This window comes from Octopus sinensis, linkage group LG22 (genome assembly GCF_006345805.1).
Source record: "Octopus sinensis linkage group LG22, ASM634580v1, whole genome shotgun sequence".
NCBI lineage: Eukaryota > Metazoa > Mollusca > Cephalopoda > Octopoda > Octopodidae > Octopus > Octopus sinensis.
The window spans coordinates 11,113,397-11,128,396 of NC_043018.1; the positions used below are offsets into that span (position 1 = coordinate 11,113,397).

Below are 15,000 nucleotides of genomic sequence, written 5' to 3' on the forward strand. Positions count from 1 at the left end.
ACCTCCGAAAGTGGGGGGGGGCCGCCACGTCAAAACGGTTAGAGGAGTAGGGGCCGAAACCGGACGTGGTTCCTCCTGATGATGTCTTGAGCTAACTGGATCCTGACGAGTTGTAACTCCTGACGAGCTTCTTTCAGTTTCTGTCTACCAAATCCACTTACAAGGCTTTGGTCGGCCCGAGGTTATAGTAGAAGACACTTGCCCAAGGTGCCACCCAGTGGGGCTGAACCTGGAACCATGTGGTTGGTAAGCAAGCTACTTATCACACAACCACTCCTGTGTCTTAGCTGTTGAAATGATGCATTATGGAATTCCACATTATGACAAGATTTTAAGGAACACAATGCTTCAGTAATCTGTGGGTTTCCATTTTAGATTTTCTCTCAAAATGTAAAACCATTATTAGATTTGGACCGCTGTTTCTTGAATGATTCATCTAATCCTTTACTTGCTTCACCAATTTCCTCTACATTCAGAGATGAGAACTCCAGTGTTGCAGTGTGGTTGCATGACCTGCTAGAAGTAGCTGTCAAATCTCCATCTCATCACATCTTACAATTTACAAAACAAGAACAACACATTAAACAATACAGGCCAACAAAAATTGTGCCTGAATTAAAAATGGGACAGCCATGGCTGGAATATCTTGGAGCATAAATCAAAAGTAATTATTTGTTGGTGGACTTAATCATTGCTAGATTGAACGTCATCACCTAGTTTCTGGAGACCCTCATGCTCTGTAACTAGAGAATATCAAATTGACAGAATCCATTCCTCTAGAAATTAAATCCACGGGAAGAGATGAAACCCTGGTTTCTTTAAAATCTTGCAAAATATTTAATTTGACAGTGCTTCCAATGCTGCTTCTGGAAATGAATTTTACATTTTTACATTACCTACCTACCCTAGATACATATATGGAGGACTGGGCTTTTAAGAGCCTTGGCCACCAATATGAATTCTCCAATATATTTTAAAATAAAAATTAAATAAAATTTCAGACCAAATCTTTTAACATTTTCCATTTTATTCCCACACAAACACACACACTTGTTTCAATGTATCATCATCATTATAATGTCTGCTTCTCCATGCTTCCATGAGTTCAATGGGATTCATTGAGACAAAGTTTCTATGGCTGGATGCCTTTCAAATGCTTAACTCTCACCTGTCTCCGAGCAAGGTAATAATTTCTCCATGATCAGACATGTTTTCACAGAAGACTGGAAATGAAAGACACCACCTGTATGACAATGCTATTTACAACTGTCATGTGTCATCAGGAGAAGGTTACACACACACGTATAATGTCTGTGATTCAAAAATCATAACATTTCTTCAAGATGTCTACTACAATGTTCATATCCATTTTTGTCACAATCCGAACATTGCTTGCTTTGCCCATTCTGTTTCTCCAGTCTGGTACCATTTGACCTCTTGTTATAGATCCATCTAGTTCTACTTCCGCATAAAGTTCCACACTGTCTAACACACACTGATCGTTCATGATAGCAGCCACAGTTAGTTCATCACACAATATATAGCTTTGGTCTTTGTCTATCCGTTCCATTGTACTTTTGTAGATTTTTTGCATAAAGGCAGCTTTCTTGCCAGGAAGTGATAGCTGATTCTTAAGAAAAGACTGAAAAAAAAATTCGAAAGAGATAACAGAAATGAGCTTCTTTGCATGAAGTGCACTACAAGCGGTCAAGAAAGAGTAAAAGAGAGGACTGAGGGCAGCCATGAGTCAAAGACAGCAAAGAAAGTAACAAATACATGGTTTGCACACAAGATACAACACAAAAAGCCTGAAAAATAAACAGTAAAAAAGCCATAAAAAGAAAGGGTATATGGGTATGTCAGGAGTAGTGTTGGTGAATTTTGGGAAGCATGGAATCTTTGAGGCTTGTGTAGTGTCCTGACAGCTTTCATAATTCTGAGTGTATAGAAATTTTTTCATAAGTCATAAATGCTAAAATGATTTTCATGTTTATATATATATATATATAATATATATATATATACTAGCAATGCATCCCGGTGTTGCCTGGATGTTATGACTTACAGCCACATTGTATTATTTGTTTCTTTCTTATGGGCAGAATCAGCACTCAAGGAATGTGAAACAAACAACTCTTCTTTATAAACTTGTTTTTCGGTCATTTTGTGAAGAACAATGCTGAAATTGTTGACACCAAAAACATGTAGAATGGCAGCTTAAATTAGAATGAAATCCTAATATTGCCCTCAAAATGACTTACACTTACGGATTTAAAGAATTGGATGACGTATGAGGATGTATAGGTATCTGCATTGCAGAAAGTAAGGTACATGGAAAGAAAGCTGCTTCATTGTGAAAAGCATCATCTCTAATGTTTGGGCAGACAGCACACTTCAACATGTGTTAAGTGAAATGCTTCTGGGTAAACTATGTTTTGCATAAGCCAAGTATTGAGAGAATAAATGAACAAGTCATCTGCACTGCTAACTTGTGAGCATGTGACATATAGTTGTCCATGAGAAAAGCAGGGTAGTTGTAAATTGAGACCCATAATTTTTAAAGTTTGATCCTGGGCTTTGTTGATTGTCATAGCGAAGCATAATCGCGCCAGGAACTGGAGGCACTTGAACTGAAATGGCACATTTGAAGGAATGAGGAGCATGCATGGAATGTATGCAATCTCTTCTCGATGACAGCCAGCAATAATGGTTGCTTGTAGGACATGACTTGTCATTGGAGATACAGTCAATCTTGTACCATTGCATAGTTGTGGTGGATCGAAATTCCTCAAGAGCATGATAGGTGCACCTTTCTTTAGGAACAACTAATGCAGTGGCAGTCCTGTGGGTTGTAGAGAGAGAGAAATTCAACTGGATGCTCAACAGTGGCATGTTCATTTATGGTAGTATCAATGGAAACAAACGTTGAAGCATCTCCAGGTAGAATGTGGGGGAGTTCATGGATTATTTTATCAATGCTTTCATTTCAAGGTGTTAAAATAGCTCTATTTGTGAACCATGCTATGTTTTTGAAGTTGTGTTGCAATGTGAGAAATACATTTTCTTTAAGCTCAGCCAATGTAGACACCATGTGCCCATATTGCAGCACATGCTGTTGCAAGATGTTATTCAATGGTAAGGCACCAATTCAAATTTGTCTATGTTGATGAAAGAATTCCTCAGCTAAGGGGTCATTGTAGAGGTGAGCTCACATATTGCTGCTTAATGAAAGCTGACAAACAAACCTCCACAGAGGTGAAAACTTCAGACACACATGGATGCCATCAGCTCGTGTACCCTGTAGTATGACTGGTAATATTTGAAATCCCCTGCAAGAACAACAGTTAAGCCCCCCACCCCTATAATGGCAGTATTGTTTCTAATATCCCTTAGCGGCTTATCTAGGGCTTCTAGTGCATCATGGTGTGCCATTATGCATTCATCCCAGTCAATAAGTGTAATTTAGAGCAAAATCTCTGCCGTCAGTGATCGTTTTGAAATATTACATATTTGGGCATCGCTGAAGTGAGTTTTCCTGAGCACAAATAGAGGCAGTTTTCTTTGTGGCCCTTGTTTGAGGAGATAAATGAGAATGTCTTCATTTTGGCAGCATGGCTGAAAAGAGTGAACAATTAAGGAACATATAAAATGGAAGACATAGCAATTTGAAGTTGTGCATTGTATAATTTGATTTTTTAGTAACAAATGAAAAGATATGCAAAAATTAATATGTCAATTTGTATGCTGCTATTTATGAGAAGAAGCGGTAAACTGTGAATGATCTGGCTTTACTCTGTCTTGATAAGCATAATGCATTCTGTTAGTTGATATATAGTGGAGTGGATTACTGGCTTAATGGAAGTTATTGTTTGTCCAGAAGTGAAGTGGGGGCGGGGAGGGTTACAATTTGCATGAAAGTGATTTGTGTTCTCAAGAAGGATCACAAACTATGTATTGTTTCATGGAGTAAAAAGGGGTTAATATGATTTTGGCCAGAAATCATGTTTTCAAAATTATAATTTCCCCCCTCCCCATCGAAATTTCCTAATTTTGAACTGTTTTTCGAATTTTGTTTTTTTATGCAAGTGATAAAATACAGAGATTACGAATGTGGGAAATATAATTTGTTTTTGAAAATTTAATTTTTCTGAAAGAAATATTAAATGCCCCTTCCCCTACCTCGGTCACCCATCAGCTACCTGCTTTCAGGCGAAATTGAAATCTCCTGTATGGAAAACAGAAATGTAGGTAAATTGAAGAAAGAAATAAGTAAATGGTGGTGGGGGTGGGGGTATGCAAATGTCATCTCAGACATGCTAGAAACAACAGGTAAAGGACAGGATTTCTGAGATAACCTGCTTGTATGTTTAAATGGAAAATCAGGTTTTGGAATATGCACATCACAAACAGGAATGATAGAATAGGAAAAGGTAATTTCCATAGAATTTGAGCTGTAATTTATTGCACAGCAAAAAATAACATAATTCATACAGAACTTTAACTGTGTGCCAAAGGAAGTTACTTTTGCATACCTTTTGTAATTCTAAAGGAAGAAAAAGTAGTGTAGTTGTAATATGTTAACAGCAGAAGGTCTCCGTACATTTTAATGAGAAATTGAAAGACAAAGATAATGCCAAATTCTATGCATGTGGGAAACATAGGACGAAAGTGAAAATGACCTTAAAATTGTACGACATGACCTCATTTCTGGGGGTTTGGCTACTCCTTTTCTCCTGCTTTCCCCCTCTCTTTGTGTCGCTTTCTTTCACCTTCACCTATAGAACATACAGTATCAATTTTGTGCTGGCTTTCTTTCACTTACAACAATAGAACATACATAGGGTATGAAACACCAGCATCTCCCTTTCACCCATCTTTCAACTTCTATAGAAACTTGTTTCCTGTCTCTGTTTCTTTCTCTTGTGTCTCTATCTTTTTCTCATTCTGTGTTTCACTTGGTCATTCTGTAAAAATTAATTTCTTTAAGCTTGAAGAGAGCAGAAATTGAAAGAAAAGCGAAAGTGAAAAGGGGAGAGAGAGAGCAGAGAGTGGAGGAAATGAGGTGAAAGATGTATGTACATGTATATGAAATGGATTTGTGTGTGTGTGTGTGTGTGTGTGTACGAGAAAGAGAGAGAGATAGAGTGAGTGAATGGAGGTGTGTGTCGTAATGATGGATGCCTTTTAAGGTAGACACTCATATAGAAAATGTGACGTCATCGTCGTTGTATAAAATATTTCCGATATTTGAGTTATGGAAAAGATTATAATTTTAAGTTTTTGTAATGGAAATATGTCAATGAACATAAAGTTTAGTTGGTAGTGGAAATAGTACTGAATCTTTTGATACCCCATACATCAAAATTGGCAACTCGGTTTTAGAATGCATAAGGAACATATGCACACACACACACACACTTGTTTCAATGTATCAACATCATCATCATCATAAAGTTCACTCTTCCATGCTTGCATCAGAACAATGAGATTCATGTTTTCCCAGAAAACTGGAAATGTAAGAGACCATTTGTATGACAATGTCATTGTATATAATCGTCACGTAACATCAGAAGGGTATGCATGCATGTATAGTGTTTGTGGTTTAAAAATCATAACATTTCTTCAAGATGTCTACCACAATGTTCAGATCCATTTTTGTCACAATCTGAACATTACTTGGCTTGCCTGTTATGTTTGTCCAATCTGGTACCATTTGACCTCTTGTTTTAGATCCATTCAGTTCTACTTCTGCATAAAGTTCCACACTGTCTAACACACACTGATCGTTCACGATAGCTGCCATAGCTAGTTCATCACACATTACTGCATAACGTTGGCGTGCCTCTGCCTGTTTCATTGCATTTTTGAAGACTTTTTGCATAAGAGCAGTTTTCTTGCCAGGATGAATTAGCAGCTTTTCAAAAAAAGACTATAAAAAGAAAATTCAAATACGATAATAGAAATGAGATTTTTGTACAAAGCGGTTGTAAAAAAGGGTAAAAGAGGGGAGAGAAAGTAGTCATAAGCAAAAAGAAAGAAAAACAGCAATGGAAGTGAGAAATACAGGGAAAGCACACAGGATAAAACATGAGACGGAGAAGTAAACAGTAAAAAAGCCATAAAAAGGTAAGGGTATATGGGCATGTCAGGAGTAGTGTTGGTGAATTTTGGGAAGTATGGAATATTTAAAGGATGTAGTGTTTTGTCAGCTATCAACAGACATAAGGAGTATATTCTATACATGATCTGATCAAAAAGTATCTGGACTGTTGCCATAGTAACAAAGCTAAAGCACACAGAGTGAAGCCGCTTGGTACAGATTAACCTTGAACTCTGCAGTGCATGTGCACCAAATTTTAACATTCTCGATGACTTCCATTGTTTACAGCAGTGCTTGGAAGGAAGGTGTGTAGGATGTGAAAGTTAAGCAGAGAATCTGCATCAAATTTTGCCAAAAGTTTTCAAAAAGTTTTCATCATTCTCAGCAGAATCAAGGAGATCTTGTGCAACTAAAACCCAAATGTCTTTTTGGTCAGCTGAAAGTAGTTGTAGCACAAACTTGGCAGACACACGTCTCATACTCAAATCTTCATTGATAATGGACTGAAATGAACCATAAATAATCTGCACATCCTCTGATAACTCACGGATGGTGATTTGACAATTTCCCCTCACAGCGACACACACATCTGCAACATTTTTCTCAGTTCTGCTGGTTGCAGGTCTCCCAGAGCATTCATCAATATCAACATTTTTTCAGCCATCTTGGAAACGTCTGAACCACTTGTACACTTGTGTGCAACTCATACGCTTTCTACAACTTTGTGTAGACCTCTGAGCAGGTATTGCCATGTCAATTTTCTTTGTCATGGTCAATGTGACGAACACACGCTACATACCTTCCTTCCAAGCACTGCTGTAAGCAGCAGAAGTGAGTGAGAACATCAAAACTCAGTGCTCATATGCACAGCAGAATTCAAGGTCAATCTTTGCCATGCAGCTTCACTCTGCATGCTTTAGCTTCATTACTATGGCAACAGTCTGGATACTTGCTCATCAGACCTTGTATATGCTGAAATTATTTTTTTTTTTTCTAAGTGTGTCTAAGGGTGGTAGAGGTATAGACTTCATAGGAATGGTCTGAGTTGGATCCTTTAGGAATGAATCTGGTATGGCTGCATGGTTGAGAAATTCACTCATCGTCTACTTACAAGGACAAAGTATTGGTCATCTGAAGTCTGTGGTGGAAGGTTTTTGCCTGAGATGCCCTGCAGTAGAACTGAAGCTAATTGACAACCGCACCAACAGATCCGTTTCCATTATTTGATTCCTGAATTTCTGATACTTACTGAAGGTTGCTTTAAATCTTCGCATAGTTCCCATGTTATCAGTGTTATTGGACAAGAAAGTTTCTTAAGAACAATGCTTGCTGCTTCCGGGTCATTGTAAAAGTTGAACTCAGCACTTCTTGATATGTTGCCAACTCCTGGAATATATATGACAGAAGAAAAAAACGTCTGTTTAAGTCACTTCATAGCTTTTAGTCACTTTGTAGAGTTTTCATTTTAGATTTATAGCCTGCAAAATGGTTTGGTTATTCCACATCCATTTTCACAATATATCTTGAGTGGGAAGGTTTTCTTATATTTGGATATCGTTGAAATAATTATGTGAGTATAATTACAAAGCACAAAGAAGTGTTGTGTGTGCAGTTGAGAAAGGTGTTGTCTTGATACATAATTATAATAATAGCAATAATGAGCATATGCTATACAGTGCTCAGATGCACAACTCATCAGGAAAATAGTAAAAGAAGGAACAGAAAGAAATGTCTAAGTCAAGAAAAAGAGCTATGACAGCCAAAATCGCATGCATAGTACATAGACACATGTAGTGAACAGTAAAAGGACGATAAAGAGGAAAGGATGCACATCAGGAACTGTGTTGGTGAATTTCAGGAAGCAAGATATATTTGAAGGATGCAGTGTTGTGACGTAAGAACTGATCCATGATTCAACAATTCTGTGTGTGAACTCTACACATAATTACAACTGATGTTATAACATGGTTTTTCTAATATTCCTGTAATGAAATTGATGCATATACTTCACCCTACTTAAAATACCAACATGTCACAATCAAATGAAGAAATCCCTACATGTCATAGGCCATCTGAGGGAATCAGCTTTCTAGAAATAGCAGCCAAGTTGTTTTCAAATCAGACCTTATTGTTTTGAAAGGGACACATTGGTCTTGGGTGCCCAGTGTCTGGGAAACAAAAGTGATGGTCACAAGACACTTTTAATCATATGCATGTTTTATCAGTGCTTTTTTGAGGCAGAAAAATTGAACATAACGTTTAGGCACAGGTGTGACTGTGTGGTAAGAAGCTTGTTTCCCAACCACAAGGTTTCCAACCACATGGTTTCAAGTTCATTCCCACTACATGGCACCTTGGACTATAACCTCAAGCTGTCTAAAGCCTTGTGAGTAGATTTGGTAGATGGAAACTGTTCCCCATCACTGCTTGAGAATCAACAGAATAAGTACCAGACTTTAAAAAAATATGATTCATTCAACCAAAATTCTTCAAGGTGGTGTTCCAGGATGGCCACAATCTAATGACTGAAACAAGTAAAAGATAAAAGATAACAAAATGAATATAAAATACAGAATTAAGGTGAATTAAAATAAGGTAAATAAAAAAAGAAAAGAAAAATATGAAAGTAAGATTGAAAACAAATGAAAGATTACCTTTATAATTTCCGCCCATTATATAGCAACTCTTGAGCTTTGAACCAAAATCTGGATCTAAGGTAATTGCAGTGGCTATATTAGTAAGAGGAGCTAAGGAAACAAGATGTAACTCCCCTGAAAAGTAAAAAATGCAAAATCTGTATATTTTAGTACAAACACATGAAGCAGCAGCCGTCACATATTTAAGATGTGTACAGTTTAGTTTTTTAATATATTTCTGATAGAATGTAGAAGGCAATCACTGTGCAGCGGAATCTTGTTTGGGAAAAATTTTCCTTCAATAGATTTTGTGTGTGTGTGTGTGTGTGGTGTTTTACACACAAAATCTATTGAAGGAAAATTTTTCCCAAACAAGATTCCGCTGCACAGTGATTGCCTTCTACATTCTATTGGTGTGGTGTTTTACACACACACACACACACACATTGAGGTGAAGTTCAAGAAATGTTAAGTGAATACAGAGAAATTTTGCAGTGAACATTTTTAATGTTCTAGAGTAAAGAAGCAGACACATATACATATACATATAGATATAATCATCATCCTCGTCATTTAACATCCACTTTCTATGCTGACATGAGTTGGGCAATTTGACTGGATCTGGTGAGCCACAAGGCTACAATGGGCTCCAATGTCAGCTTTTGGCAGTTTTTACAGTTTGATGCCCTTCCTAACACCAACCACTTTACAGAGTGTGTTGAGTGCTTTTTGTGTGTGTGAATGTACCAAGTAACTTGCAAGACAGAAGAACAAGGAGAGGAAAAGGAAAAAAAACTCACACTGCTAAATGGGGCGTATTTGAGAGGGGATTGAGGGACAAGCACAGGCATCTTGCTATAAAGGAGATAGATGGCTAACCTCTGTTATATAGGGAGGTGGATGGGAATAGTAGAGGAGATAAAAGGAAAGTAGTGAAGGAGTGCCAAAGCAAACTCTCCAGCTACAAGGTGACCATAAGAGAAAATATGAAAAAGATCATTAACAATTAGTTGTTTGCTTATAAGCAATGTGGTTTAGAGTGTTTTAATTTGGATTTTGAACTATAAAGAAAAATATCAAAAACAAGTTTTCTTGTTATCAATGAACTTTGGAACATTAGCTATCACTACCTGCTTATTGATAGTGAACTGGTACAGAATTGTTACCAAGTCAGGCAAAATTCTTAGCTGCATTTCATTCATCGTCAGGTTCTGAGGTCAACTTTGCCTTCCATCAATAAAATGAGTACCAGTTGAGTACTAGGATTGATTTAATCAAGTTAGCCCCCTCCCCTGGAATTGCTGACCTTGTGCTACAATTTGAAACTGATATTGAACTTCAGTGAGATTTTCTGATTAAGTTTTATATTACCGTAAAAACCCATGGAATTTGCAAACCTGTGTAACTTACGCAGGTGATTTTCAGGATAAAATTTGTTAAAAAAGCTTCTACTCATGTAAAATTCGCACCCAAAAGTTTTCAGAATTGCCGATATAGCCAGGAGAAAAAGGTTTACAATTTAGTTGCATTTAGCATAATTTCATTTACTTATGATGAGATTTTATTACATTTTCATTAAATAAAAATAATTTCTGTTTAACAGTATCACATTGAAAGCTATTAAATTACAAAGGGTTTGCGTTATTTATAATAAACTTTATTTTACATTTCTTGCCCACAAGAGATTATGTCTGATCTTTAGCGTACTGCTGTATGTCTTCTCAAACCACAATCACAGGAAAAGTTGTTGATAAGAATTACCAACAAAAACAAAGCTGATAAATACACACAGGTATTGCAAATTAAGTTTAATTACCAATAAACATCAGTTTGAATGACACTTTACGCAACCGAGTAAAATATGTAAAATATGGCCTGGACCATGATTACCAGCATGAACGTCAGATTTCAAAAGTAGTTAACCATTTAATGGTTTTAGTAAATTTATACAGAAAAAGTAAATATTATACTGTCCAACATAAATAAAAGTCAACATTAGGTGCAGGAGTGGCTGTGTGGTAAGTAGCTTGCTTACCAACCACATGGTTCTGGGTTCAGTCCCACTGCATGGCAAGTGTCTTCTACTATAGCCTCGGGCCGACCAAAGCCTTGTGAGTGGATTTGATAGACAGAAACTGAAAGAAGCCTGTCGAATATATGTGTATATATATATGTGTGTGTGTGTTTGTGTTTGTCCCCCCAACATCGCTTGACAACCGATGCTGGTGTGTTTACGACCCCGTAACTTAGCGTTTCGGCAAAAGAGACTGATAGAATAAGTACTAGGCTTACAAAGAATAAGTCCTGGGTCGATTTGCTCAACTAAAGGCGGTGCTCCAGCATGGCCACAGTCAAATGACTGAAACAAGTAAAAGAGTAAAAAGAGTATTATTTTTTCTGTAAAAACCTATTCTGATATTAAATGAGTCAACTTCCAGTATGGATGTTTATGCTTTGTACGTCATTTTTCAACAAAAAAAATTTCTAAAAAAATTCTGGAAACAATCTCCTCATGTAATTTACGCACCCACTAATGTTTATTTTATTTTTGCAAAAAAAAAAAAGGTGTGTAAATTACATGGGTTCTACAGTAATTGTTTTTGATAAGCCATGAAAAGTGTCATCAAAAGAGTTGATCTTTAATTAAAATGTTATTTAAATCTCAGTAGATGCAGTACAGCTGAACAGTTAAGAATTTCGCTTCACAACCACAAGGTCTCAGGCTCAATCTCACTGCACATCAACTTGAGCAAATGTCATTTTTTTTTAAGAATTTGGTTGATGGTGGTGATGATGATGTTGATGTTAACAATGAAGGTGGTGATGGTAGCAATAACAATGATGACATCAATGATGACTATGATGATGATGGTGATGATGATGATGATGATGATGATGATGATGGTGATGATGATGATGATGATGATGATGATGATGATGGTGATGGTGGTGGTGGCGGCGGCGGCGGTGGTGGTGGTGGTGGTGGTGGTGGTGGTGGCAATGACAACAACATCAATTTACCTGGGTTTTGGTTCACGAGATGAATTAAAGCATTTACAGCATGTTCCTTCTGAAGGTGATCCAAACCCGGTGCTTCACTGTCTGGAACATCTCCCAAACCATCTTTGCCGTGATAATATTGGGCATGCTGGGCTCTTTGCATTAATGGATACTTACAACCTTGAAACACTGGTATCTGAAACAATATTTTGGTATAAGAATTGAGAGATTGTTTTGCTGGACGTGTGCAATTACTGTTCACCTTACACACCTGTAAATCTAAACTGATGAACAAAGGCAAAAACATGGGAGAAGAAGGAATTCCAGGGCTTCACACTCAGGAAAGGAAGGATTGGATATATAGTGGTTAAGGTTGGGAAGGAAGGATGGGTGCAGTATGAATGATGGAGTGTGCCAGGTGGGCTTTGATGGAGGTTGATACACTATGGCCTAGTTCCAACAAGCAGATGCCATTGTAATTGTAAGTAGAAAGGTACAGAGTCAATAGCTACTGTAGTGTTAGTGGTGTTATGGGCTGTGATGAGCTGTGTGGTGTTGGTGGAGGGGATTGCAGATGAAGTAGACAGAAGTGAAGACTGCGGGGGCCTGTGGGGCAGCCACGGGGCATGTGTGCACAGGAAGCACATGTGGTCAGTTCAAACAGAAACGGCAGCGTGAAAGGACATGTTTATTTCTTGATAGTGATCGCTCATCCCGCCGAGGTCTACAGGTAAGGCCTTTTGTATTTCTTTCTTTTTCTGTTGTCCTTTCCTCCATCACACTACAGCTACAGAAAGTCTACAGGCTAGAGGTAGGAGTTAATTGGTGAGTAATTAGGGGAGGAAAAGAAGAGCAACATCCCTGGGCCTTTGGTGGGATGAAAGAAGAAAGTTAAACTGAACGTTGATACTTGAAACAGAGCATGCTCTACTATAGACACCCAAGAGTCAGGTGGTGGTGTTAAACTAGGTTATCAATTAAATCTATCATCCATGACCAGGTATAATCACCCTGATAAGCTTCCATGCCATTTCTATCTTATAAAGTTTGGGTCAACTTCAAATTATGACTGAGGATATTTGCTCAAGGCACTGCACAGTAGATGTCAATCTTGGTACTATATGACTACAGTACATTCACCTATTTGTGTGTATGTACACACACAAACATATATATATATATATACATGCAACCATGGTTCCAGCCTTATGAAAATTTTCAGTGGAAAAACAAAAGTTTGTTACCATCATCTCTATATGGTTGCTTGACTTAATAAATATAGCAACAGTGTTTTACAGTACTTAGTGTAGTAGTTATATAGCTGTACAATAATATGGAGGAGTTTTAAAAGTCTGCCTCAAGCCTACAGGTTCAGTGAGGTCAGAATTTGTTTGAATGTTCAAGGAGTTTAGACTGAAAGTACAAGATCCCCTTTTGTTCCTGAACAGGACACTAATCTGTCACTGTGTTAAACTCCAGCTATCGCTAGTAGTAATTTTCACAAATGGGAAATGAAATGCTTTTCTCAAGGACACAACATGCCACCTGGTTCAGAAACCCATGATATAGTTAAGTAGATGGAAATGGTGAAATAAAGGCATTTCCAATTTTTATTTTTAAGATAAAAAAAATGGAAATACCTTTAGCAGAAGCTCATCAGAATGATTGCACTTGTTCTTAAGTGGCTGATTAAATAGATCACCCCATTTAATATCACCATCTGGTTCTTAGGTACCTATAGCTGAGTCCCCTCTGCTCTGATCATATGCTCTGAGTATAACTTTCTCCTTTAATTCTCGCCAGTCTCAGAGGCCCAGTAAAAAGGCCAGGGACGTTGTTGCTCTTCCTTTTCTGTTTAGTACAAAGTAGAGAACAGCTAGCCTTGGTAACATATACTATGCTTTTACTAATTGTTTTAGATGCCTGTGTAGTCGTGAGCAGACAGAGACACCTCAGCCTACTCTCCCTCGACCCAGAAAGACATACAAAATGCAACAGTTAGAGAGAGAGAGAGAGAGAGAGAGAGAGAGAGAGAGAGAGAGAGAGAGAGAGAGAAAGCGTTAGAGATGTACCAGTACTCATTTATAGCTGAGAAGACTAAAGCAATGTGAAATACCCTTATTCAAACACACAACATGCCACCTAGTTCTGGAATTGAACACACAACCTTGTTTGTCATTATGAGCTGAACACCCTGAAGTCTTTGTTATTTGTTGAGAAAGGAGGGAAATAAAAGAATACTTACATCTTGTCTATTGGCTACCTTCAGTAACCGTAGCGTGTTCAAACTAGTATTCATAACAGGGGCATTGCCCTGAACAGTTGTTATGGCAACAACATCTACACTGCTGTCCTTACCCAGGGCCATCAAAATAGCCTGAGCATCATCGATACCAGGGTCTGTATCAATTATGATTTTCTTATTGCTGGTAAAAGAAAAAAACAAAAGGAACAAGAAATGAAATAAAACCAAATGAAAAAGGTGCAAGCATGGCAGTGTGGTTCAGAAATTTGTTTCCCAAACACACATTTCAGGTTCAATCACACTGTGTGGTACCTTGGGTAAGTGTTTTCTACCATGTCCGGTAAGTTCATTGTCATCAATTCACTGCAGGGAAAGTTCACCATCATCAATTCACCACAGGGAATCTCCATTTGACAATTTTTAAAAACCTTTTAATTACAAATTTTCTATAATAATTTTCAATTTTATCATAGCTTTTTAATGTCAAACAGGATTTTGAATAATATAAATTTGAATTTTGTGTTGATTTATGTTGTAAAGAAGTGTGAATTGAAAGTTAAGTTTATTTTTCTTCTTATTTAGTACATACTATGTTTTAACCCAAAAGGTAAAATCCCTGATTACATGTTTTGATCTCCATTACTTTCAGTTTTTTCCTCAGTAAAATAGTGTTTAACTGTTAATGGTGAGATACTATGGATATATTTTCTTGGTAAACTTTCCTCGCGGTGAACTTCCTTCACAGTGAACTTATCTGTAATCCTTTTCTATATTTCTCACGAGTAAACCAAGGCTTTGTGAGTTAATTTGGTAGACAAAAACTGAAAGAAGCCTGTTGTTTATGAGTGTGTGTGTGTGTGTATGTGTGTGTGTGTGTGTGTATGTTTGTATATACTTTGGGTATGGTAGATGAGTTCAGCAAAAATTTGGATTCAGATGAATATGGTACTTAAGTTGAGGCACTAGAATTTAGTATGGTATTATCCATACAATTTCAAAGTAAGGTGATTAAAATCAAA

General features: G+C 37.3%; 1 protein-coding gene across 5 annotated transcripts in view; it reads right to left on the reverse strand.

Moving 5' to 3' along the window:
- Positions 1 to 1,007: 1,007 nt before the first annotated feature.
- The window catches only part of LOC115223238 (inosine-uridine preferring nucleoside hydrolase-like), a 25,314-nt gene continuing 11,321 nt past the window's right edge, over positions 1,008 to 15,000 (reverse strand). For 4 of the 5 annotated variants that reach the window (XM_036512327.1, XM_029793734.2, XM_036512325.1 and 1 more), the window contains exons 2-6: positions 13,982 to 14,162; positions 11,758 to 11,932; positions 8,755 to 8,871; positions 7,350 to 7,486; positions 3,821 to 5,929 (exon numbers count right to left, since the gene is read on the reverse strand). In XM_036512327.1, coding sequence (XP_036368220.1) covers positions 5,603 to 5,929; positions 7,350 to 7,486; positions 8,755 to 8,871; positions 11,758 to 11,932; positions 13,982 to 14,162 — 937 coding nt within the window. In that variant the 3' untranslated portion in view covers positions 3,821 to 5,602. Of the gene's footprint in view, positions 1,643 to 3,820; positions 5,930 to 7,349; positions 7,487 to 8,754; positions 8,872 to 11,757; positions 11,933 to 13,981; positions 14,163 to 15,000 lie in introns of those variants that run through there. The other variant, XM_036512326.1, reaches the window with a different exon arrangement.